A 24544-nucleotide genomic window follows, 5' to 3' on the forward strand; every position below is an offset into this window, starting at 1 on the left:
TACAACTCACTCTATTGAGTGAGTGCTACTAAAATTAAAGATTAAAAATAGGTAGGTCTTTCCACCAATTGTTGTGGGTATCCTAACCTTCAAATTAAATTTTACGAGTGTGTGGCCCATCCTATGGACACACACACACACACACACACAGAGAGAGAGAGAGAGAGAGAGAGAGAGAGAGAGAGGGCCCTTTTTCTTGGCGCCCAATCCACTCTCTTTCTTTCTTTGCCTTGGTCTCTCACCCCCCAAGCCCTTTTCTTATGTCATGTGGCAAGGGTCTCCAGGGTGCATAAGATATAGTCGAGAAAATTGGGATTATACTAAACCTAGGTTTTTCTTGAGCACTCTCATACACAATCATTTTCTCTATTATTCAATATTCTATATTCTATACTCTTTATTAGTTTTTCTCTATTATTCAATACTCCATTATGATAGACCTTGAAAAATTAGAGGAAGAAAAGGGCCTCCACACGTTGCCTTTTGGTTGATTTGCATGGCACGTTGGATCAACACCGAAAGTGAGCTATTGAGCCCCTACTAGGTCATCCTCCTTACTGTAGACGCATTAAAGAGACTTCAAAAATTGCATGAAGTAGTTCAAATTTTATGCAATTCCATCCTTTCCCAATACTGGCAATAGTCAAAATCATGCGCTTGACAACCTGTGTGTGTGTGTGTGTGTGTGTGTGTGTGTGTGTGTGTGTGTGTGTGTGTGTGTGTGTGTGTGTGTGTGTGTGTGTGTGTGTGTGTGTGTGTGTGTGTGTGTGTGTGTGTGTGTGTAAGAGAGAGAGAGAGAGGGAGACCTCGTAGACTGCACAAATCCAGCCTTTTCCAACAAGGACAGACAGTATAGCCAAAATTGTGCACCTAACAACTTGCATGTATGTGTGTACACACATGTGTGTGTGTGTGTGTGTGTGTGTGTGTGTGTGTGTGTGTGTGTGTGTGTACACACGTGCGTATGTATGTGTGTACGCACTTGCATGTATGTGTGTACACACTATGTGTGTGTGTGACACACATGATGATCATCACACACACACACACACACACAGTGCCCTGCCACTAGCAAGTAGACAAATAAAGAGAAAGAGTGAGGTGGGTCAACAAGACGAGGACCAAGACCAAGGCTGGGGTAGTTGGTGGTGATCACGCATAGACATGGTAGGCCAAGTGGTGGTGTCACAACCTTCACCATCAGTAACTTAGTTGTGAAGCGGAGGCAAACAAGGGACAGACACAGGCCACTGGTGGGGAGTGCTTGGTCATATAGCAGATAGGTGATCAAGGCAACGGGGTACATGGATTTTCTCAAGGTTATGGCAATGATGCAACAATTGAAGCAAAAAGTCAAAATGGGTCCTTTCCCTGCAATGTGAATACGAAAAGACCTTAATTGGGGATGCAAGGATGCAGAGCACCCTACATTGCACTCATTTAGGATTCTTTGGTAGCTAGTAATGTTGTTTTATCTTTTTGAATCCACTATCTCCAATTACTGCAATTGCTCATATTTGGAGAAGCTTACATGTTTTACATATATCCCAACGGGTGTGTGTGTGTGTGTGTGTGTGTGTGTGTGTGTGTGTGTGTGTGTGTGTGTGTGTGTGTGTGTGTGTGTGTGTGTGTGTGTGTGTGTGTGTGTGTGTGTGTGTGTGTTTGATTGAAAAATCCTATCACTTAGAATCATATACTGAAAGAAATTAAATATTGTTTGCACTTACCATATTGTTAAAAAAACAAAGCAAAGTAGAACTTTTTGATATAAAAACTTGTTACAAGATACTTCGATACATGAAAAAGTAGGAGCTTTAAGTCGGAACTCCTATCAGATGAAAGCAAGAATCTTTACCTACCAACAATTAACCACAAGTACAATTAATTAGAATTAATTTGCACTAAATGGGTGACAAGTATATCAAGCAATCCCCACTATTTGTTATCTCTATCACACCCTAAACCCCAACCCTACTCCTAGTCATATGTTATGTTTTCTTTTGCTTGTCTATGTAAGTAGGGTCGATTATGGTCTGTGAAAGTTCTTATAGGTTTACAAGGCTTGGAGATGGGGTCTCTAATTTCTACTAGCTTGGTTTGCTTTTTCCCTTTATGTGCTGCCATGAGCTTGTCCCAAATTTGTTGTAGCTTGAATACATCTCGAGTGATGCTCATCCTAGTTTTCTGAATGTACCCCTGTTTGTCATCAATGGTTATACATATAAGTTTAGCCTTCTTAGATACTATACTAGATGTTTGTCATCAATGGTTATACATATGAGTTTAGCCTTCTTAGATACTATACTAGATGTTGCCATAGGGGCAACCCTATCTTTATGGTTTATAAGTAAGCATTTCAATTTATAAGTATATCTAATTTTGTGAAAATTTTGGCAGCATTTTGTTTGAAAAACCGTTCATTTTTCAAAAAAACCAGTCTTACACAATGACATATGTCCTCACAAGAGGTTGTCATATACCCTCAGTCAAATCATTGATCCATTTTTATGCTAGATAATAATCATAAATAAAAGCAAATAAGGAGAAAAAGCCTTTCGTTTTAACATCATTGCTTAAAAAAGTACTCAAGGCCTTCTATACCAATTCACAGAGTTTAGCATTCTTAGATATGATACTAGATGTTGCCATAGGGGCAGCCTTATCTCTATGGTTTATAAGTAATCATATAAGAATATTTAATTTGTGAAAATTTTGGCAGCATTTTGTTTGTAACACCTTTCTTTTTTCAAAAAAAATCAGTCGTCACACAATGACGCCTGTCCTCACATGAGGTTGTCATATACCCTCATTCAAATCATTGATACATTTTTATGCTAGATAGTACTTATAAAGAAAAGTAGATAAGGAGAAACAACCTTTTGTTTTTAACATCATTGCCTAAAAAAACAATTGTACTCAAGGATTTCTGTACCAATTCACCTGGTTATTACTTGCAGTAGACATCTGTAGCGCTCCTTTTTCCCTTTAGTGCTCAAGGTAGTGCACCACTTGAAACTGTTATCTTCAAATGTCAATTTTGTGTATAGATATTAGTCCGACGATACAACTTTTAACTTATGCATATTATATACCCGGTTTACATGCCAATATGATGCTTAACTATGCTTATGAATGCCGAACCGTATTTACAAGTATGCCAATACCCAAGCTTGTTCTTTTCAATGTATTCATCTTGTGTCTGTTATTCATAACTTATTGCATACACCATTTACACACATGTGGGGATTTCGCTTTTTGTAACTGTACGAGAAACTTTCTACTGCTAGTCTATGCATGTATATGTAAGCATAACTTGACTATGTGCATCCGTTACTTTACGGATTCATGAACGTAGGTGTGTCTTAAAACTCAATAGCTAGCTTATGATAACGTAGTGTCTTACCTTTTTATGTGTGTACCTATATCTGAGCACACCCTTTATGTGCAACTACAAGTAGGTGGTGTTTCGAGATAATGTAATGATATATGCTATGAGAACGAATTGATAACTTAAAAGACCATCACAAAAAAATGTTTTTACCTTCTTCTGTATTGTATTCTACTGCAATATGAGAGTTGCGCCTTTGTGTGGGTGAAGAAAATGAGTCTTGTGGCTCGATGGCTTATCGATTCCGTATAACCACGGCGTTCACCTTGCATGCGCCACTGTGTGGGTGTGTGTGTCGTGAGTTGCCGGCTGATCGCCTATGGCAATTGCACCATAGTGTGTGTGTGTGTGTGTGTCTCTGTGTCAAGCATGTATTGCAAATTATCTACCCTCTCTATGTGTGGAGCATGCGTATCAACACAGCATGTGTGTTTGGCAAGCCATGCACTACCCTTGCTTTATAGGGAGCTGTGAGCGGAGCCTTGAAGGCCAATTTTTAACGCCTTCTGGAACCTGTTTTGCCAGCGTTGGCATTCGACGCAACTAGTAATGCTTTCCCCTCTTTTTAGCATGTATACAGAGCGCCTTCTTTAGAGGCTATGCAAGATGTTAAGCCTTTATTAATTATTAGAACCTCTTTTTCATGTAGATATTGGCCAGTTAACTATTTGATATAGGAAAACATAATACGTAAGAAATTTTCACGTAAATGAATCGTTTAAACAGTATTTTGTTATTGTGTAGGTATTCCCTTTGGTCCGTGTAAAGAAACCAATTATTTGGGATTTCAAAGGCATAATTCCAGTGAAACCTTGATAAACTCAAGGTATACATGCGTCTGAAAAAATTCCGAACCAAGTTACAAGTTGAATTACAAATTACAGGGCTTATCCATGCTAGCAAATACAAATGAAAGATAAACACAGGAAGGGGTTCTCTGGCCTTGCAATCCATCATCACGTCCTGCTTGGGAGGCATCACTCCTGCTTTTAGATATTATCAATTTACTACTTGATGTAGCCAAAGGTAAAACCTTTTTCTTGAGTGAGCCAATTACAGTAGAGTGAACACTTTTAACCAGTATATTGTAATTGTGCCGGTATTACCTTTGTGTCCTTGTGCTCATTAAGTAGGTGAATAAAAACCAATTATTTGGGTTTTTGTAGTGTTTCAATATCAAAGGAATGAATGTTTGTAATATGTTTTGGTAGATTAATCAAAAAATTGTACTGATTATTAATCATCCAATACCCGCTGGTATGTGTTCCAGAGATCAAATGTAGCTTTTTATGTATAATTTTGATGTATTCTGTAAACCCTTGGATTAATCCTTTGAGTATTTTGGTGATTATAGTTGTAGCAGGAGTAAATACACAATTATGCGCATTAGTGATCCATCTGAAATCCATTTTATGGATTTTAAAATTTCCCGTAAGATATGGGAGAGAGAACATAGATGGTGTTTCTAACCCAATCTCTTGGGTATAACATCCTATGGCCTAGCAAATTTCCTCCTCTTTTGAAGAAAGAAGACGGAATTCGGGGCTTTCCCGCCTTCTCCTTGCTGCTAATTGAATGAGTTTCTTACATATGAATACTGGAGTTTGCGCAGATTTATCTAGTCCACATATAAATAGATATTGTAAAATATTATTTATTTCATCCACCATTAGGTCTGTTTTCTTGTACCAGGGAGTTTGGTTTTGCCTATAAAATGGAAATCTTTGGGAAAACATCTCATTAATTGATCCTTGATATAATTGTAATGAGTTTTACTATCCTCACATCTAAAAGGATACATAAGGTCTTCCATACATTGCTAAGTTCCTTTATTATTGACTTAGGGTTTACTGGTATTAATGGTATGTGATTTAACCCTTTCTTGATAAATTCTTGGAAGGTTTTATGTCTAGCTATGCTAGGGTAAGTGGTGATCACATGTCTTCCGAATGGTTCTAAGTCCACGAAAAAGTTTAAAAACCTTTTATGAGTTAAACAACCACAAGGTTGTGTTTCATCAATTTCATGGGCAAACACAGAAGATGGTTTGTAGAGAGTATGGTTTAAGTTTTTGGTATATTTCCAACCAAAGCAAATCCTCATTTTAGATAGTTCTTTATTGATGTGAAAATCATTTTTCAATGTTTGAAAAAACTTATGAGGATTAATAAAGTCCATAAATTTGTTACAAAACAATATATGAACAAATCTTCCATGCATCTTAACATTGCGTTCAAAATGTAATAATCCATTATTTCTTGTACTAAGTAAATGTGCCTGGTCTTCAGAATTTGGGTATTCAAGTGCTTTGGGAGTATCCCCATAGTCTTCAGATCCTCTGAATTGCCTTGGCTTCTTGCTTGTTGATGCCATGCTGCTTGGTGTGTGTGTAATCTTCTTTAGTTGCTCCTTGCCTTTGGGTGGTTTGAGTAGGGTTTTGATTGTGTTGGAAACAGGTGTGTTGTGTAGCTTTTGAAGAAGTGGAGTCCCAGGTGTGTATAGGACCAGTCCCTTAGCTGCTTCTAGCATGTGCTCATGAAGCTGATAATAGATGATTACCGCATGCCTTAATTCAGTTCGAAATGAGGCCACCCATGCAAATAAAGGCATAAACGTGGGCACGTCCGGATGAAAATTGAAAAAACCTTGGTAAATTCTGGAATACGTACCACAAAAACTGATCAAACCAAATAATTGACAAGGAACAACTGGAGTTTGGATCCACCCTTTTGCATTGGCATTTAAGGAAGGGTCTATAGGAATTCCAACGGTTTCTCAGAAACCGTTTTTGATCCTTTGCCCTGTCCATAAGAGAGAGTCCTTTGGTGCGAGCATGATTGAAGAACTTGGACATTTTTTACCATCGACATCTGATAATTTGACTTGTTTAAGCTCGAAGAGAACATCTTGTGCCAAAAGATGTTTAGAATGTAAGGCTAAGGTTTTACATTGCTCAACAATGTATGTGGGAATACCACACAACAACCCTAGAGAGGATATTGTAAAAGGTGCCCGATGGTTCAAAATTTCATAACCCCAGAGCTTATGCTCGAGTCGAATAGCATCCAACTCAACTTGCCTGGGTGGTAGTAAGGAGATTACCTCTGAGAAGAGATTAGAAACTGCTCTTTCAGGGGATAAACAGTTTGCATTTGCCAAAAAGTTGAGTGCTTCCTTCTCTTCTTCCTCCAAAAGGTCTAGATCAAGAAGGGGATTAGTAACCTTTTCTGAGTGCTTGATTTCTATAGGTACCGCAAGAAGGTTATTGATAAAATATAACTTGTTCACAATAGTGGGCAGAGAAGTAAAATAAAAATCAAGATCTGAACTATCTTGTGCGTCAATAATGGGTAGCTTAGCTAAGAAGGTATTAAAGGCCTCTAGAAGCTTATCCTTATCTTTTCTAGAAAGAATCAATAAGGAGAGCCAGTCATTTATAGAAGCTGTGTTTAATACTGATATAGAGTGGGTGTTTATAGCTTGTTTCTCAAAGTCCATTAATTTTTTGTGAAATTCTACACCTTTGAAACAAGAAATTATGCATTGGATACCAACAGGAGGAATAGGAATGCCTTCTTCTATTCCATATCCCAGACGGGTGAGAGATGTAATCCAAAAAGCCTAAATAAATCAAGATAAAAGTATTAAACCAACATTTATTTTATATCAGTATTAAGTTTTCTCAATATCTGATGGATACTCGACCAAAGGTATCCTGGGAAAATTGTGTGTGTGTTTGATTGAAAAATCCCATCACTTAGAATCATATACTGAGAGAACTTAAATACTGTTTACACTTACCATATTGTTAAAAAAACAAAGCAAAGGAGAACTTTTTGATATAAAAACTTGTTACAAGATACTTCGATACATGAAAAAGTAGGAGCTTTAAGCCGGAACTCCTATCAGATGAAAGCAGGGATCTTTACCTGCCAACCAACCACAAGTACAATTAATTAGAATTAATTTGCACTAAATGGGTGACAGGTATATCAAGAAATCTCCACTGCTTGTTATCACTATCACACCCTGGAACCCCAACCCTACTCCTAGTCATATGTTATGTTTTCTTTTGCTTGTCTATGTAAGTAGGGTCGATTACGGTCTATGAAAGTTCTTATAGGTTTACAAGGCTTGGAGATGGGGTCTCTAATTTCTACTGGCTTGGTTCTCTTTTTCTCTTTATGTGCTGCCATGAGCTTGTCCCAAATCTGTTGTAGCTTGAATACATCTCAAGTGATGCTCATCCTAGTTGTCTGCATGTACCCCTGTTTGTCAACAATGGTTATACATATGAGTTTAGCATTCTTAGATACTATACTAGATGTTGCCATAGGGGAAACCCTATCTTTATCGTTTATAAGTAAGCATTCCAATTTATAAGTATATCTAATTTTGTGAAAATTTTGGCAACATTTTGTTTGAAAAACCGTTCATTTTTCAAAAAAACCAGTCTTACACAATGACATGTGTCCTCACAAGAGGTTGTCATATACCCTCATTCAAATCATTGATCCATTTTTATGCTAGATAGTAATCATAAAGAAAAGCAGATAAGGAGAAAAGCCTTTTGTTTTAATATCATTGCTTAAAAAAATACTCAAGGCCTTCTGTACCAATTCACAGAGTTTAGCATTCTTAGATACTGTACTAGATGTTGCCATAGGGGCATGTTAGGAACTAGATCGTGTTAGCTATGGTGGATGAAAGAGGAACATAGAGTCAATGTGTGAGTGTGTGTGTAAGCAAGGTTATCACTCAAGTGAATTAGGTTTCAAGATAGAATTAGCTTGGACTCATAAACACAATCTTGAGTATTGACTTAGCTTAGCACAAGCTCACCATAGACAACCATGTAGTGCAAAATAGAGTTGTGTTTATTCATTCATGAAATGAGCTTTAAGTAGCTCTACAGCCATGCTCCACAGAATGTGGGATAAATACACTCTCCTCTCCTTGACTCACACTTTAGGACAAAGCTCACACTTTACAATCCTCCCCTTCAGGTTTGGACTATAACAAAATATTGAAGATGCATGATCCACACAGGATGGTAAAATCCACATAGGCTGACAAATTCCACAAAGGATGGTGATATCCACACAGGATGATAAAATCCACACAGGAAAATAAAATCCACAAAGGATGATGATATCCACACAGGAAAAAGTCCTCCCCTACAAGAAGAGAGGTTGCATCTTCAAAATGGTTCTTCATAAAAGACAAGGTTGGTCTCTCCTTTGTCTTCTTCGTCTTCTACTATGTGAGTTGATCCTTTGTTAGGTCTCTTGCCTTCGTTGCTTCTACTGTTACTTTCAACTGCTTCATGGTCTTTGACTTCATATCCTCCCCTCGAACGAGTGCTTATGTCCCCCTTTTTTTGTGCAATCAGGCTTTATTCCATGCGTCATAATGACATGCAACAATATGCTAAAATATCATATAAAAGGGTTTATGAAAAAAGTTAATGCTTTCTTTTCCATCTTGGTCATACTCCGAGAGCCCAAGCATGCGGTGTTTCTCATACACTTTGTCACAAAATCTTCACACATGGAGAGGTTTTAGCAATTTGGAGACTCTCCAATGACAATGTTTATCCCCTTACAAAAGCACATAATGTCATCCGTGTAGAAAAATACAATTACATACATTGCAAGAAATTGTTGTGCTTGGCTGCCCCTTGGCTGCAAGATCAATGTGTATCTTGGAATTTCCCTTCAATGTGAAGCTCCTCTTCACTGTCGGTGAAGGGGCTTCACAAGGAAAAACAATTGTATTCTTTGATTTCTTAGATATCTAGCCAAGCTGATGTGGAGTGATTCCCGTTTGAGTTCTTAGTGCTGGATCGATGGCCGCCTTTGAAGTCCGGTGTAGAGGCTTTGAAAATCTTTGAGGTTTGATGCCCTTGTGTGGATTGGGAGGCTTCAAAGCCTTAGGATGTGAGACCAAATCGACTAGCACTTTTGTGTGGTTAGGCTTCAAAGCCTTAGACTATGGGAAGGGGCTCTTACAGGGTCGGGCAGTCGGGTAGCTTCTCATGCAGGCGGGGGCAAGCCGGGCACAAGCGGGCAGAAGGGCAGGTTATCGGGCAGGCGCAGGCAGTCTGGACAGCCATTCGAAAAAGGCTTATGCGTGTGAGTACTCCCCAGTGGGCAGCACCTCCGGGCAAGCGCGTGAATACTCCCCAGCGGACCCGCCGTCTTCAAAATTTTGATTTGATGCAACTTTTCGGGTCCACCCGCTCTCCCCCAATTTAGGCAAGGGTATTTGACCCCGAGACCTCAAGCCAAGACTAGTGTGCCTAAGTTGGGCTAGCCAACAAGCCCACGAGCCTTGCTTGTGAGGAAGCTCCGAAAAATGAGTTGTTAAACTCGAGGTTAGCAGGTTTCCATACACACACACACCTATTTTTAGGAAAAGGTTTGGGCATACAAATGAAGGGGCTCCCAAGCTCGGGTTATAGAGATATAAGGCTCTATGGAGAGCTTGCGTCGAGCACTTCGAGATGAGGTCAATATTGTTAGGTGATTGCAAAGGAGGAGAGATTAATTGAAGGTGCAAACTAGGACACAAAAATGACTAGAGCATGCAAAAAATTGGATACTAATCTTCTCCCTAATCAAGCCTATCTAGCCATGGAGGGTAGTGGCCTCTTGGATGTGCCAATGACACACCCAAGAGTGATAACCTTGCTTACACACACACTCACACATTGACACTATGTTCCTCTTTCATCTACCATAGCTAGCATGATCCAATTCCTAACATTTGGTATCAAAGCTTTAGGTTATGATAGCTAGATTTGTCATCATGCGTTAGTGTGTGTTAATTATTAGCATCTCCATTAGATCGATTAGGATTTCATTGTTACGGTCCATTGACATTTTCATAACTAGTTGCATCTCACTAATTAAGCACTAATCTAGTAGTTGCATCTCACTAATTAAGCACTAATCTAGTTATGAAAATGTCAATGGGCCGTAAAAATGAAATGCTAATCGATCTAATGGAGATGCTAATGATTAACACACACTAATGCATGATGACAAATCTAGCTAGCATAACCTAAAGCTCTGATACCAAATGTTAGGAATTGGATCATGCTAGCTATGGTGGATGAAAGAGGAACATAGTGTCAATGTGTGAGTGTTAGTGTGTGTGTAAGCAAGGTTATCACTCAAGTGAATTAGGTTCCAAGATAGAATTAGCTTGGACTCATAAACACAATCTTGAGTATTGACTTATCTTAGCACAAGCTCACCATAGACAAGCATGTAGTGCAAAATAGAGTTGTGTTTATTCATTCATGAGCTTTCAGTAGCTCTACAGTCTTGCTCCATAGTATGTGGGATAAATCCACTCTCCTCTCCTTGACTCACACTTTAGGACAAAGCTCACACTTTACAGGGCAGCCTTATCTCTATGGTTTATAAGTAAGCATATAAGAATATCTAAGTTGTGAAAATTTTGGCAGCATTTTGTTTGTAACACCTTTCTTTTTTCAAAAAAAACCAGTCTTTACACAATGACACCTGTCCTCACATGAGGTTGTCATATACCCTCATTCAAATCATTGGTACATTTTTATGCTAGATAGTACTTATCAAAAAAAGCAGATAAGTAGAAACAACCTTTTGTTTTTAACATCATTGCTTAAAAAAACAATTGTACTCAAGGCTTTCTGTACCAATTCACCTGGTTATTACTTGCAGTAGACATCTATAGCGCTCCTTTTTCCCTTTAGTGCTCAAGGTAGTGCACCATTTGAAATTGTTACCTTCAAATGTCACATAATTTTGTGTATAGATATTAGTCCAACGATACAGCTTTTAACTTATGCATATTATATACCTGGTTTACATGCCAATATGATGCTTAACTGTGCTTATGAATGTCGAACCATATGTACAAGTATGCCAAAACCCAAGCTTGTTCTTGTCAATGTATTCATCTTGTGTCTATTATTCATAACTTATTGGATACACCATTTACATGCATGAGGGGCTTTTGCTTTTTGTAACTGTACGTGAGACTTTCTACTGCTAGTCTATGCATGTATATGTAAGCATAACTTGACTATGTGCATCAAATTGATAAATTAAAAGACCATCACAAAAAAACGTTTTTACCTTCTTCTGTATTGTATTCTACTGCAATCTGAGAGTTGCGTCTTTGTTGGGTGAAGAAGATGACTCTTGTGGCTTGATGGCTTATCGATTGCGTACAACCGCGTCGTTCACCTTGCATGCGCCATTGTGTGGGTGTGTGTGCCGTGAGTTGCCGGCCAATCGCCTATGGCAATTGCACCACAGTGTGTGTGTGTCTCTCTGTGTCAAGCATGTATTGCAAATTATCTACCCTCTCTGTGTGTGCTGCATGCGTTTCAACACAGCATGTGTGTTTGGCAAGCCATGCGCTGCCCTTGCTTTATAGGGAGCTATGAGCGGTGCCTTAAAGGCCAATTTTTAACGCCTTCAGCAACCTGTTTTTCCAACGCTGGCATTCTGTGCAACTAGTAAGGCTTTCCCCTTTTTTTAACATGTATACAGAGCGCCTTCTTTAGAGGGCTATGCAAGCTGTTAAGCCTTTATTAATTATTAGAACCTCTTTTTCATGTAGATATTGGCCAGTTAACTATTTGATGTAGGAAAACATAATACGTAAGAAATTTTTGCATAAATGAACCGTTTAAACATTATTTTGTTATTGTGTAGGTATTCCCTTTGGTCCGTGTAAAAAAACCGATTATTTGGGATTTGGAAGACATAATGCCAGTGAAACCTTGATAAACTCAAGGTATACATGCGTCTGAAAAAACTCCAAACCAAGTTACAAGTTTAATTACAAATTACAGGGCTTGTCCATGCCAGCAAATACAAATGAAAGATAAACACAGGAAGGGGTTCTCTGGCCTTGCAATCCATCATCACGTCTTGTTTGGGAGGCATCCCGTCCTGCTTTTAGATATTATCAATATACTACTTGATGTGGCAAAAGGTAAAACCTTTTTCTTGAGTGAGCCAATTACGGTCGAGTGAACACTTTTAACCAGTATATCGTAATTGTGCTGGTATTACCTTTGTGTCCTTGTGCTCATTAAGTAGGTGAATAAAAACCAATTATTTGGGTTTTTGTAGTGTTTCAATGCCAATGAAAACTTGATAAATTCAAGGATGTCTACATGCATCTGGAGAACAAGTTACAAAATAAGGGGCTTGTCTATGCCAGAAGAAAAGCAAAAAAAATAGGGGGGGGGGGGGGGGGGGGGGGGGGGGGGTTTCTTGCTTTAAAATCCATCATCTTGTCCTGCTTTAGAGGCATTCGTCCTTCTATCACTCTTCCGCCAATGATGTTGTTGCCTGTGTCATTTTTAGTAAAAACTTGTTAACAAAACTTACGTCTTTTTTCCAATAGTAATTGTAAGCACGCGTGTGTTGTGTGGTTGTATGTCCTTAATATCATCAAGTGTTTGTCGCCTTGCACCCTGTGTTCCATATATTGCGTGCTTGTGTGTGTGTGTGTGTGTGTGTGTGTGTGTGTGTGTGTGTGTGTGTGTGTGTGTGTGTGTGTGTGTGTGTGTGTGTGTGTGTGCACGCCGAAATATGTGTTTATACTTAAAATATGCAAACATTGAGTCGAGTATGGCAAGCAAGGAGCAAATCTAGAAAATTGGGGCATAAAGTGTCAAACCTAGAGCAAGGGCTTGAACTTATAGGCATGGGTGTCTGAGGTGGGAATTGAGTGGGTGTAGATGTGTGTAATATCACAGAGTGTTGGTCAGTATGTATTCTATGTTCCATAGATTGTGTGTGTGTGTGTGTGTGTGTGTGTGTGTGTGTGTGTGTGTGTGTGTGTGAGAAAAGGAGAGAGAGAGAGAGAGAGAGAGAGAGAGAAGAAGAAGAAGAAGAGAATTTTAACGTTGTAGGAAACTATCCCAAGAGACTTTTATGATCTATCCGACTAGGAGAGTTGAACTCAAGACCTATTATTCAAGATGGAGAGAACATAATTTTTGGCAGCATAGAAACAATTCAATGGGAAATTGAAATTCTAGCAAGAAAGTCTTGACCTCAAGACTTTGTAATATATAAGAGAGAGAGAGAGAGAGAGAGAGAGAGAGAGAGAGAGAGAGAGAGAGAGAGAGAGAGAGAGAGAGACTAGAGCATGCTTATGGCATCATTTAGAGGCATACAAAATATATTCTAAATACATACAAAATATAGTGAATGACAATAAAAGTAGAACTGGGAGAGAGAGAGAGAGAGAGAGAGAGAGAGAGAGAGAGATATTTTATTATCGTCCTCGGAGGTCAAATATGACCTATGGGACCAAAGTTACATGTGATGTAGTATGTGTATGGCTGATGAGTGACTCTCGATGCTCCAAAATTGTGGTGATGAGAATCGCAATGGAGAGCCCACACTTTGGTTGGGAGAGAAAAGTGTGTAGGTCTAAGTTATGGTTGAAAATGTGAGAGAAGCAAGTTCGGATGTGACCAAAAGCTGAGCACTCTAGTAGTGTGTGGTACTCAGACTCTCAACCTTGCAGTGAGCATAATGTGCACAATCGATTTGACTCTTCTCCATTGCCCCAATGCCCTATCTCGCATCGAAGGAAATGGGAGCTAAGTCGAATGGCTGCGATAGTGCGTATCACCAACAAGGGGATAGGCTCAAGCATGTAAGTGTGAGTACGATTTTATCTTTCAGCGAAGAACATTGTTTTGTAGTTAGGGGCAATATGGGTGTGACCCACCGGATTTCTCCCAAGTTGTAATACATTGGCATTGTAGAAAAGCTTCATTCACTTGGAAGTCAATTGAAGCATCATGTAGCAAGTGTAATGCATCCCATCTCCCAAACCACTTCTTTATGTCTTGCATGCATGTCGTGCTCAAGATCTTGCTTTTATGCGTCTTTTGAACTTTTTTGCTTGCTTCCCATGCAATTGTAGGAAGTCGATGTAAGGGGTTTTGACGCATCTTTATCATGTACTCCACAACCCTTTCCATGCCCATAACCTCAATTGGAAGACATCCCGACTCAAGAACTAGAAGCATATATGGTGTTTGTGTCTTCACTTGGAGAAAGTTTGTAAGAAAACACTTTTGGACATTCTCAAACCCTTTCCAAGTAGACTTTGAGATGCTCCCGCCTCACACTTCAACTCCATAAAGAAGAACCGGTATCATCAATGCATCAAAAAGATACTTCTTGAGAACCCAACACTTGATGTTTCCCGCATTACACATGTTCTCAAATGCATAAAATGCTCTCTTTCCTGCTTCCAAATGACGCATAGCACATTCATGCCACTTGTGATTGGATGGAACCTCAAGGCCAAGGTACTTAAAGCTCTCAACAACTTCAAGTGTCTCATTGTTGTACACAATGCATGGCTTCTCTTTATGGTTGGTTATCACAAGCATAACCTTTGTCTTGGATTCGTTCACAATCAGCCCACTATGCAAGAAAAAGTTCTCAAGGACAACCATAAGCTTTTGTGCATCTTCTAAAGTGTGTGCTAGAAGCACTACATCATCCACATGCAACAAAAGCATGATTACCGCATTGCAAATAGTGACCTCTTCAATGCCTTCTTCTTGCATAAAGTCAAGTACTATTTGTTCCAATTGATCGATGCATAGACCAAAGAGAGTTGGTGACACGGGCATCCTTGTTTAACCCCAATAGTGCTTACAAAAATTTCTGAAATTTCTCTTCCCATGTGCAATTGACAAATCACCTTCTCATAGATTCGAGAAACCACAAGCATAAACTCACTTGGCACTTGGAGTTCTTCCATCCTTCTTTACAAATTGTTACGTGGAATCATATCAAAGGCTTTCTTAAAGTCCACAAAACAACAATACAATTGCTTGCCTTTCAACCAACTTTCCTCCATGAGAACACGAAGAGTGACAAGATGATCAATGGTGCTATTGCATCGACAAAAACCCTCTTGTCCCTTTGCACGCTTGTCATTATCTTCAGCCCAATCACTCAATTTCATCTCCATTATGCACCCAAAAAACTTTGCCATAAGAGACCCAATCATTATAGTCCGGTAGTTGTTTACATTCTTTATATCCCTCCTTTGTGCAAAGGCTTAACCCAATTAGTACTCCAATCATAAGGCATACCATGTTGAAGTGCAAGGTTGAACATATCACACATCCACTCATGGATAAAATCTCATGTCCATTCGATCATCTCCGGCTTGATACCTTGAAGATCTCCCGCTTTGCGAGTGGCCAACTTTTCAAGCCCACCATATATATCCTCAATAGTAAAAAAGGAGGACATACATGGGAGTGAGCCATAAAATGGATTTTTTTTAGCATTTGCTTGCTCATATAATTGCCTAGTGTGTACATATTCACAAGACTCAAGTTACCAAAATTCTCAACTCGTTTGCCCCTCAAGTTTCTCCAAAATCTTCCACATGCATGTGCCTTTTCTTGGACTTGAAAAAGTTGTCGCTTTACTTCCCATCTTCTTCTCTTCTTTTGAATCAATGCCTTGTATGTATGCAAATGACTTTGATAGTTGTCTTTGGCCATAGTTGCATCAAGCTTTATCAAGGACTTTTGAGCATCTTGACATTCTTTATCAAACCACCTTTTGTGTGATCTATCTTTGTTGATATCATGGAGATGCTTTATAGCAAAGCATTCTTCGGCACAAGAAACAATTAACTTTCTTGAAAGCTTCCCATTTAGTTTTCAATGGTGCATCATATTGAAGCTTCTTCATCCATAATTTTTGTTCAACCATTTCAATGTACATTGGTGCCCGTTTGAAATCCATACATAGTGATAATTTATCTTTCCTTTGGCTGAAATTATCATGCTTACTTGCTTCTCCACATGAAAGGTCAATACATAAGGTGCGATGGTCGGATTCTGGGGTCCCCAAACATAAAAATCTTTATGTGATATATGATGGCTTCGGAGAGTAGCATATAGTCAATCACACTATCCCCATTATGTCTCCTACATGTAAATCCATTAGTTCCACTCCACAAAGATACACCATTGGCAATGAGCATACCCGTTCTATTATACATGTGTAAAAGTAACTTTCCATAGTGATCCAGCTCTTTCTCATCCATTGAAGAACGATCGTACAAGTGAACTTCCTCCAACTCCCTTGAAATGTATGGAATGTCAAATTGTTGAGTATCATGTTGCAATGTTTTTGTGCGAGCATTCATATTCACAAATACAATAGCATTACCTTCAGCTTTGAAATAAGCAATGTCCTCTTCTAAATCAAAAAATGGTTGATCTCTATCCATGCAAGCATAAAAGGGAGAATCATGATCAGAAATGTGGCAACAGGCTACAAAAGTGGGTGCTCTTTTTGGTGTCATAATTTTCAGCCATACATAACATTTGTACTTGTCATCTTTCACAATTGATACAAAATCTTCCAATCCTTTCTTAACCATATATGCTGCCCCTCCTTGTCTTCTTTGTTGCTTAAGATTCTTTGACCACATCAATGAATGTACATTGTAATTCTCCAAGCCGTTAATCCTTTGTGTATCATGCTCCCAAGTTTCAACAAGAAGTACAACATTGGCTTTGCATGTTAGTTCATCAATGCGAATCCCCGCATTCCATGGGTATCCATTACAATTCCAAAAGCATATTTTCAATTGTAACTCGGTCTCGTAGGTTACGCATCTCTATTTGCTCAAGGGACTTGCCTCCTCCTTGGGCACATTTTCTTCATAAGAGATCTCCTTGTTTTTCTTATTCTTTTCCTCATATGCCTTGCGACGCATATTTTGTTGCTTAATAGTGTGATCTTCATTATGAGAGAGAGAGAGAGAGAGAGAGAGAGAGATACCCAAAAAGTCTTCAACTCAAAAGAATTGAGAAATGGGGAAAAGAAGGTGGAAAAAGAGATATTAAAGATCTACTCAACAAGTCTTGATCTCAAGATCTAATATGAAAGAGAGAGAAGGCATACATACGTATTGTTATCTTCTTAGAGTGATTCCAAGGACTACCATTCCATTCTTCTCACATGTGGACACACGTACACACACGTACATGTGTGTGTGTGTGTGTGTGTGTGTGTGTGTGTGTGTGTGTGTGTGTGTGTGTGAGAGAGAGAGAGAGAGAGAGATCTAGTTGCCATGTTTCTTTTGGCTGCAATAGCACGTGGGTCCCATAGTAGTTTCTATTAAAGGGCCATCCAAGCATGACTAGTTCAAATGTATGCAAAGAAAAAGTCACAAACTACTATTAAGAATTTCATGGTATTTTAATTTAGAGAGCTTTTAGTTGACTTTCATGTTGAATGGTCACATACCAATGACCATTCCAAGCTTTGATTTTAGGGCATGGTCACGCGAGGCTTAGTTATCTATAATCCTGGAGAACTTCTGATTGAATCTCAGAGAGGAGATTGGGAGCAGCAGGTAGAGAGAGGGAGAGCAAAGTGCAAGCATGAGTGAGAATAGCTAAGGTGACCGGGCATAGTTTTGTAACTATTTGAGGGCATGGTCATATGAGGCTTCGTCTTTCGTAATCCTCGACCAATTTTGACCATGCCAGGTACGGGCACTCAAAGGGTGACGGGCATGAGCGGGTAGAGAGAGAGAGAGAGAGACGAGTGCAGCAAGAGTACTGACTAGCATTTAACCGGGATAGTAACCCTCGATTGTCCAGAAGCTACACTGGGCTTTTATAGGCATACCCAACCCATACAAAAGAATAAGAACCTATTGTAGGTGAGCAGGAGTGCCACTAACCAAGAGGATATGCCACCCCACTCTTGGCTGCTTGCAACACACCAACCAAAGAAGCTTCCGACGCAAGTCATTAGGCACGCCACGGGCATCATTGACCAGGAGAGGAACACATGCAAGCCGAAAAAATAATCATCACAACAAGCTCTTGAGCCAAGCGCCAACAAAAGAGGCAAATCCACTTACTTTCATAAGAAAATCCCCCTACCCATGGAACGAGGGTGCCACCAAGAATGCTCAACTACCATCACGAGGCTGCTCGCCCATGAACCAAGGCATACGGAAGAACCAGCAAGGTTGTGCGCACAGGTTTACCCCCCAAGAGAGAGAGGGGTCACGCCAAACCTTAAGGCCAAAAATGTTCAGAGAGTGAAGCCGTGTGCAGAGGGAAGGCACAGAGTGGCTGGGTTCCTCTCCCCAAGGATGTCCCCCACTCCTCTGTGTTGCAGACGAAGCTACCACGCCCAACTTCCCAAGAAAGCCCAATCCTCCCCCATCCTTTGAAACATTTACTCAGAGCACTTTTTGGCTTATGCAGAGCGCGTAGAGCTGATGGTCGAGAGTAGCACGCTAGGGTTCGCCTATACTTTGTATATCTTCTCACCTTCAAATCTAAAATCTAAGGATAAATTTCAAAATTCATAGGAGGGATTACACTAAACCTAGGATTTTTTTAGCATGCTCTGCTTTTTTCCAAAAAAAATTAGAGGCAAATTTACTATATATGATGGTTTTTGCTACGAACTTCTGTACTTTGTAGCTTCTCTAAACTTTAATTTAGGTTTTTGTGAACTTTGTAGTTCCTTTCAATTTTGGAGGTATTCTCACCTTCAATTTAATACAATCACTTACTATTGTGAGTGTGGCCCAAAAAAAAAAAATTTACTCGACCTCCGTGACCCGGGTCATGAGCTCGAGTGCGACAAGGTGACCCTATACGCTCATAAGGATGTTTGCTTGAACTTGCATGAGATTTGTGTCATTGGAACAAAAACGTTGTTATTCTTTTTGTAACATTTAATGGCCTAGTAACTTGTGTGTAGCGGAAAATAGCATAAACATAGTGAGCATTATATTAGAATAGATTCAGCATAGCAAGAGTGCTTGGATGGAGAGAGCAACAAAAAGCATAACGCCTAGTTAGATAGGCATGAACAATACTTCAAAAAGAGAGAGAAATTAAGCTATTGACAGCGTTGAGGACCGAATTTTCATGGAGTCGGTCCCCATCCAAAAGGCTTTGTATCATAGGTTTCTGGGCTCAAAAAAATGGCTATCAAGGCCGCTCGCGAGATTTGAACCTGAGCGAACACAGTGCGAGGCTTGGGGCCTATCCAACCCTCCTATGCACATATGGTGCCTTTGGTGGGAAACAAATACATCATAAATAAACTTGGATAGTGGCAAAAGTAAACTAGGACCAAAAAGGTAAACTCGGACATGCCAAGTAAAATCGGACGGCCAAGCCGACCTCGTACCATGTGCGCCTAGATCCCCGCCGTAGATCCCATCGAGGGGTCTTCATGAAAGACCTTAGACCTTAGGGGCGAGGGGCCGTGTGTGAGAACACTTAAAATATGTGTCCTAAAGAACCAAGGATAACTTGCACGAGCAACGGGATTGCCAACTCTGTTGACGAGATGACGATAAAGGATATTCTGCGTAAGGGAGGAATCCGCAGGATTACTTGAGATGTGAATATTCAAAATTCCATGGGCCCTAGCTTCGATTGCTGCAGGAAATAGGAGCCAGAAGGAGGGCAAGATGCACCTTACATTGCCTCATCCTTTTCAAGCCCCATTAGAATGCGCACAGCCCACCATGATGTTGAAGGAAGAGGACCCACAAGCATGTGGATGCATTTTCTCTTTGTGGCACTCTCTGTGAGCACCATCACAGGCATCAGGGCCAATGGAGATGGCGTCACGCTTCCTGTCTTCCATAGCAGTCACCTTACCCATCTTGTGTCGATCCGCGGCACGGTGCTCTTCAACGAGGATATATCAGAAGGTCCTGATGCCTCTCCTTTGTCGAAATGGACCGCCAACGACATGTCTATCCCATCCTCCACCGCCGGCAACATGCAATTCCCTGTTGTAACCCTCGACGAGGCATTGGGAGAATATTTTGCAGTGATGGAGATTGGCACACCGTCTCAAAAGGCTGCGGTCGCCATCGACACAGGTAGTCAGCTTATGTGGGTGCAATGCGACCCATGTATGCAATGTGGTCAACAGTCTCCCCATTATCCAATGTTCAAGCCTGCACAATCTTCCTCTTATGGTGTACTCACATGTGAGGATTGCCGGGGCGACGACAGTGTCGCGACTGCTTGCACTGGTGCCAGCAGCAACAGGACTCTTCTGAATCAACCAAACAGGTGTGTCTATTTTGTGAGCTATGGGGACAAAAGCAGCAGCACAGGCTTTATATCAACGGAGACGCTGTCGTTGGCAGGAATGCCGCAAGACAAAATCTTGTTTGGGTGCGGTCTCATCACGACGGGGCTGGTGTCGTCACTGAATGCATCGGGGCTGTTGGGGCTCGACAGAGGGCGCCTCTCTCTCACATCCCAGCTTGGCATAAAGGTGTTCTCTTACTGTCTGCCTAACAGAGTGAAGAATGTGCATGCTTCTGGATACTTGACCCTTGGGGCTATGTCGGCCGCTGCTCGGGCTTCAAGCCAGATTCAATACACTCCCCTCCTTCAAAATCATGCTTCACAATTTCTCTCCCAATTCTACTATGTCAACATGACAGGTAATGACAAGGCCACTCACAAGAAGATTTAGAAATTTTCTCATGTAGGAAAACAGAGTCTTTTTCAATGTTTTTCATACAATGCATAACATCATGAGCTTCTACTTGAGAGGCACCACATACCTAGCTAGGTACGATTGGGGGTAGGGGACCACCGGGCCGGCGGTCCCCTGCCCCCAATCATACCTAGCTAGGTATGTGATGCCTCCCTCACAGAAGCTCATGATGTCGAGGTAAGTCACAATGTGGGAATTATTGTGAGAATTCGTCCAAAACTTCTTGTGACTCCAATGACACCTTATTTTCACTTTAAATTTCTCAATTTCTTTTAAAGTAGCTCTAGCTATAGACATAGCTCTAAGGCACAAGTGGAAATAATGGCAGTAGCTAAGGGTTACTGTATGGTATCACGTGAGTGTACAATAGGGGGGTTTTACAAAGAAAAAAGATAGATTTTACAAAGTAGGGTCCCATATATATATAGGTCACATGCCTACATGTAAAATCCCCCCGGTTTAAGCTAACACCACATAATGTTAGTTTACCATTTGGCCCACTAAATAACAATGCTAGTGCCTTCAACAATACCTTCTTGAGGCCCTTATGCTAGTGCCTTCCAACTATGACTTCTTGAGGCAAGAAGCCCTTATGCTAGAGCCTTACAACTATGTCTCCCTTGTATACTCTCAAGGGGTGCACCTCAAAAAATGTTAGGTTATCACGTGCATTCAAAAGGAGGGGTATTTAATTCATATGTTTGAATTAATTTACTTACATAAGGAGTTTGTAATTGAAAATTAGAAAGAATCGGTAAGTTTAACAGATCAAGATTTTATTGCCTCACAATATATAAGTACGTGGGCTTTTTTAGTACCATTTAAATATACGTGGTATAAATAGTTTCTTAAAAGTGCACCCTCGAGTTAATACTCTCTACCTGTTGCTTTTGAGGAAGGCTTACAATGCTTCACTTTTTTTGATGTAGGGATTAGCGTCGATGGAAAACTTTTAAATATTCCCACATCAACATTTCAATTGCTTCCTTCCGGTGAAGGAGGCACCATTATTGACTCAGGCACAAGCATTACTCGATTCGTGCATGTTGCATATGCATCACTTGCCCATGCTTTTGAGATGGCAATGGATCCTTCTTTCAAAAGGATCTCCTTGGGGGATGCTGCTCCTGACCTTTGCTACCAAGTCCCGTTATGGAAACAAACAGGTCCACGAGCCCCGAAGGTTACCCTCCATCTTGCCAATCATGTGGATCTTCATCTCGAAGCGCACCATGTTCTTGCATTCATGGGCTCGGACACCTCCTTTAGCTACTATTGTCTTGCCTTCATGGACTCTGGCACTAGTCCGAATGCAAAAAACTACTTTGGAAACTATCAACAACAAGATTTTCTAATAGAGTATGACATTGCAAACTCTAGAATTGGGTTTGCACCATTGGAATGCAATCAAGGTGTCTCAAGGAAACCAATATATTTCTCACTCATGTGGTTATTTGTGTTGATACACTCAAAATATGTTCTTTGTCATTAATCACCCCAATATGGCGATCAAGGCTAATGTGATAAAAGAGGGCATCCCATTTCTATGTTTTGAAATCTTGTTTATCAACCTCATTGTAAAGCCTTCTAAACCACAACAATCACTTATGTTATAACAGATTATCATTGTTGTAAGATTTTGCAAATGGCAATGATAACACTCTTGTATCTCTAAAAATTGTTTTATGATCTATCTCATTAGCAAAAGGTAACGGTACAAAGGTCGTCAATGCCATTGATGTTTAATGCAAGAGTAATATCTTACTGAATTGAATAGATCCATCAAAGGGTTTTTTTTTTAATTTTTTGATTTAAAGTTGACAACTCTGCTACCAATTAACAATAAGCTTGTTAAATTCTTGAATGTAGATGTTTCAAAAGTCTTGGTTGCCTAACAATTATCTCTATCAACAAGATTAAAAACACAATTAACAAGATAAGAGTGACTCAAGTCGACGCTCCACTTTCACCTCTTCTCGCTTTCAAAACGCTTATTTGCCATGTTTTCCCATTTTTTTACCACTGGGTTCTGCGAGGTTTATGTATGGCTCATTCACATCCTTGGTCACTACTATGTATGGGATTGTGCAAAGATTAGACTATTTTGGATTGAGACCTTGGCCTTTGTGATAGTATAGTTGGCATTACAATCAAACACAACATATCTTTAGCTCTTGAGCAAGGACCTTCTAGAAAAGGCTTAAAGCACGTTTACAACACCAAAACTCTGCATAGAAATTCTTTCATAACCCACTGGCATTTTCAAACAAGCGAGAATAAGGATGCAAATAGGAAATTTTGAATGCTTTAGTATTAAGGAGGCAAATAGGACTTTTTAAATGCTGTAGTATGTGGTGACTTGTGCTAACAAATACAATACAATGGCTCAACCGTATTACATGAGTTTTTGGACAAATTCCTACAATAATTCTCACATCGAGACTTACCACATCATGAAATTTTGTGAGGGAGGCACCACATACATAGCTAGATGTGTTGGGGGCAAGGGTTGGCTAGCTTGAGGGGCAAGCTGATGGTCTCTTGCCACCAACCACCTAGCTAGGTATGTTGTGCCTCTTGAGGGAGAGCTCGTGATGTTAAGGTGCTTGAAAAACCCTATCTTCTAGGTCCTTTGAATCCATTTGCAAATCTTGTCTACAAGTCCTCTAATCGTCGAACATTCCTTGAATAAGTGTGAGGGGTCCTCACTAGCCATTTTGCACCATGAGGATTGATCTGAGCCGATTCCTTAAGCAAGGTTCTTGCCGCATGTCGACATAGCCCCCCATAGCACCTTCCACATAAAAATCTTCATCGACAACGGCCATTGTGGATTCCGTATGTTATTTACTACTACCACCCATCTTGTTTCCGTCCAATGTCTACCGCATTGCTTGATGAGGGGGGGAAACCAATTAGTCTTGAGCATAACAATGTGATAGATACCCTTGGTTTGCGGTTTATAGAATTGTCTACTCTTGGGCCACCATTAGGCTTCTACTTGAAATTAGACTCGCAGATAGGCATCAAGCACTTGTTCATCCCTTCTACTACTCTGTTAACTAGTAGTCTTTCCGCACCATTCAAGTGAAATTGGGTAGCAAGTCGGTCATGTTATTTCTAGCTCTTGCTGTTGCTAGCCCAAAATTGGGCCAATTGACAAAGTGCTTTGTTATTAACAGTGTGATAGATACCCTTGGTTTGCGGTTTATCGAACAGTCTACTCTTGGGCCACCGCCAAGCTTCCACTCGAAATTAGACTCGCAAATAGGCATCAAGCACTTGTCCATCCCTTCTACTGCTTTGTTAACTAGTAGTCTTATGGAGTCATTCAGGTGAAATTGGGTAGCACATTGGTCTTCTTATTTCCAACTCTTACTATTGTTGTCCCAAAATCGGGCCAATTGACAGAGTCCTTTGTTATTAACCTTTCTACCAATTTCTCTCCATAATGGGTTCAATAATACACTTCTAGCTTTCGATAGTGAAGGGGACCAATATGTTATGGAGTTTTGAAATTACGTGGTTATCTCCGATATCTCTATTGCCCTACCTATGTGGTACCGACTCAAAAATG

The 24544-nt window shown here is 40.1% G+C and overlaps 1 protein-coding gene across 1 annotated transcript; it reads left to right on the forward strand.

The window, feature by feature from the left end:
- Window positions 1-19902: 19902 nt before the first annotated feature.
- LOC147428299 (aspartic proteinase nepenthesin-2-like) lies at window positions 19903-22593 on the forward strand. Its single transcript, XM_086496680.1, has 2 exons — window positions 19903-20911; window positions 21897-22593. The coding sequence occupies exons 1-2, from the start codon at window positions 19957-19959 to the stop codon at window positions 22457-22459; spliced, it is 1518 nt and encodes a 505-aa protein (XP_086352806.1). The 5' UTR covers window positions 19903-19956; the 3' UTR covers window positions 22460-22593.
- Window positions 22594-24544: the final 1951 nt, after the last annotated feature.

This window comes from Adiantum capillus-veneris, chromosome 23 (assembly GCF_014529385.1).
Source record: "Adiantum capillus-veneris isolate H3 chromosome 23, ASM1452938v2, whole genome shotgun sequence".
Classification (NCBI taxonomy): domain Eukaryota; kingdom Viridiplantae; phylum Streptophyta; class Polypodiopsida; order Polypodiales; family Pteridaceae; genus Adiantum; species Adiantum capillus-veneris.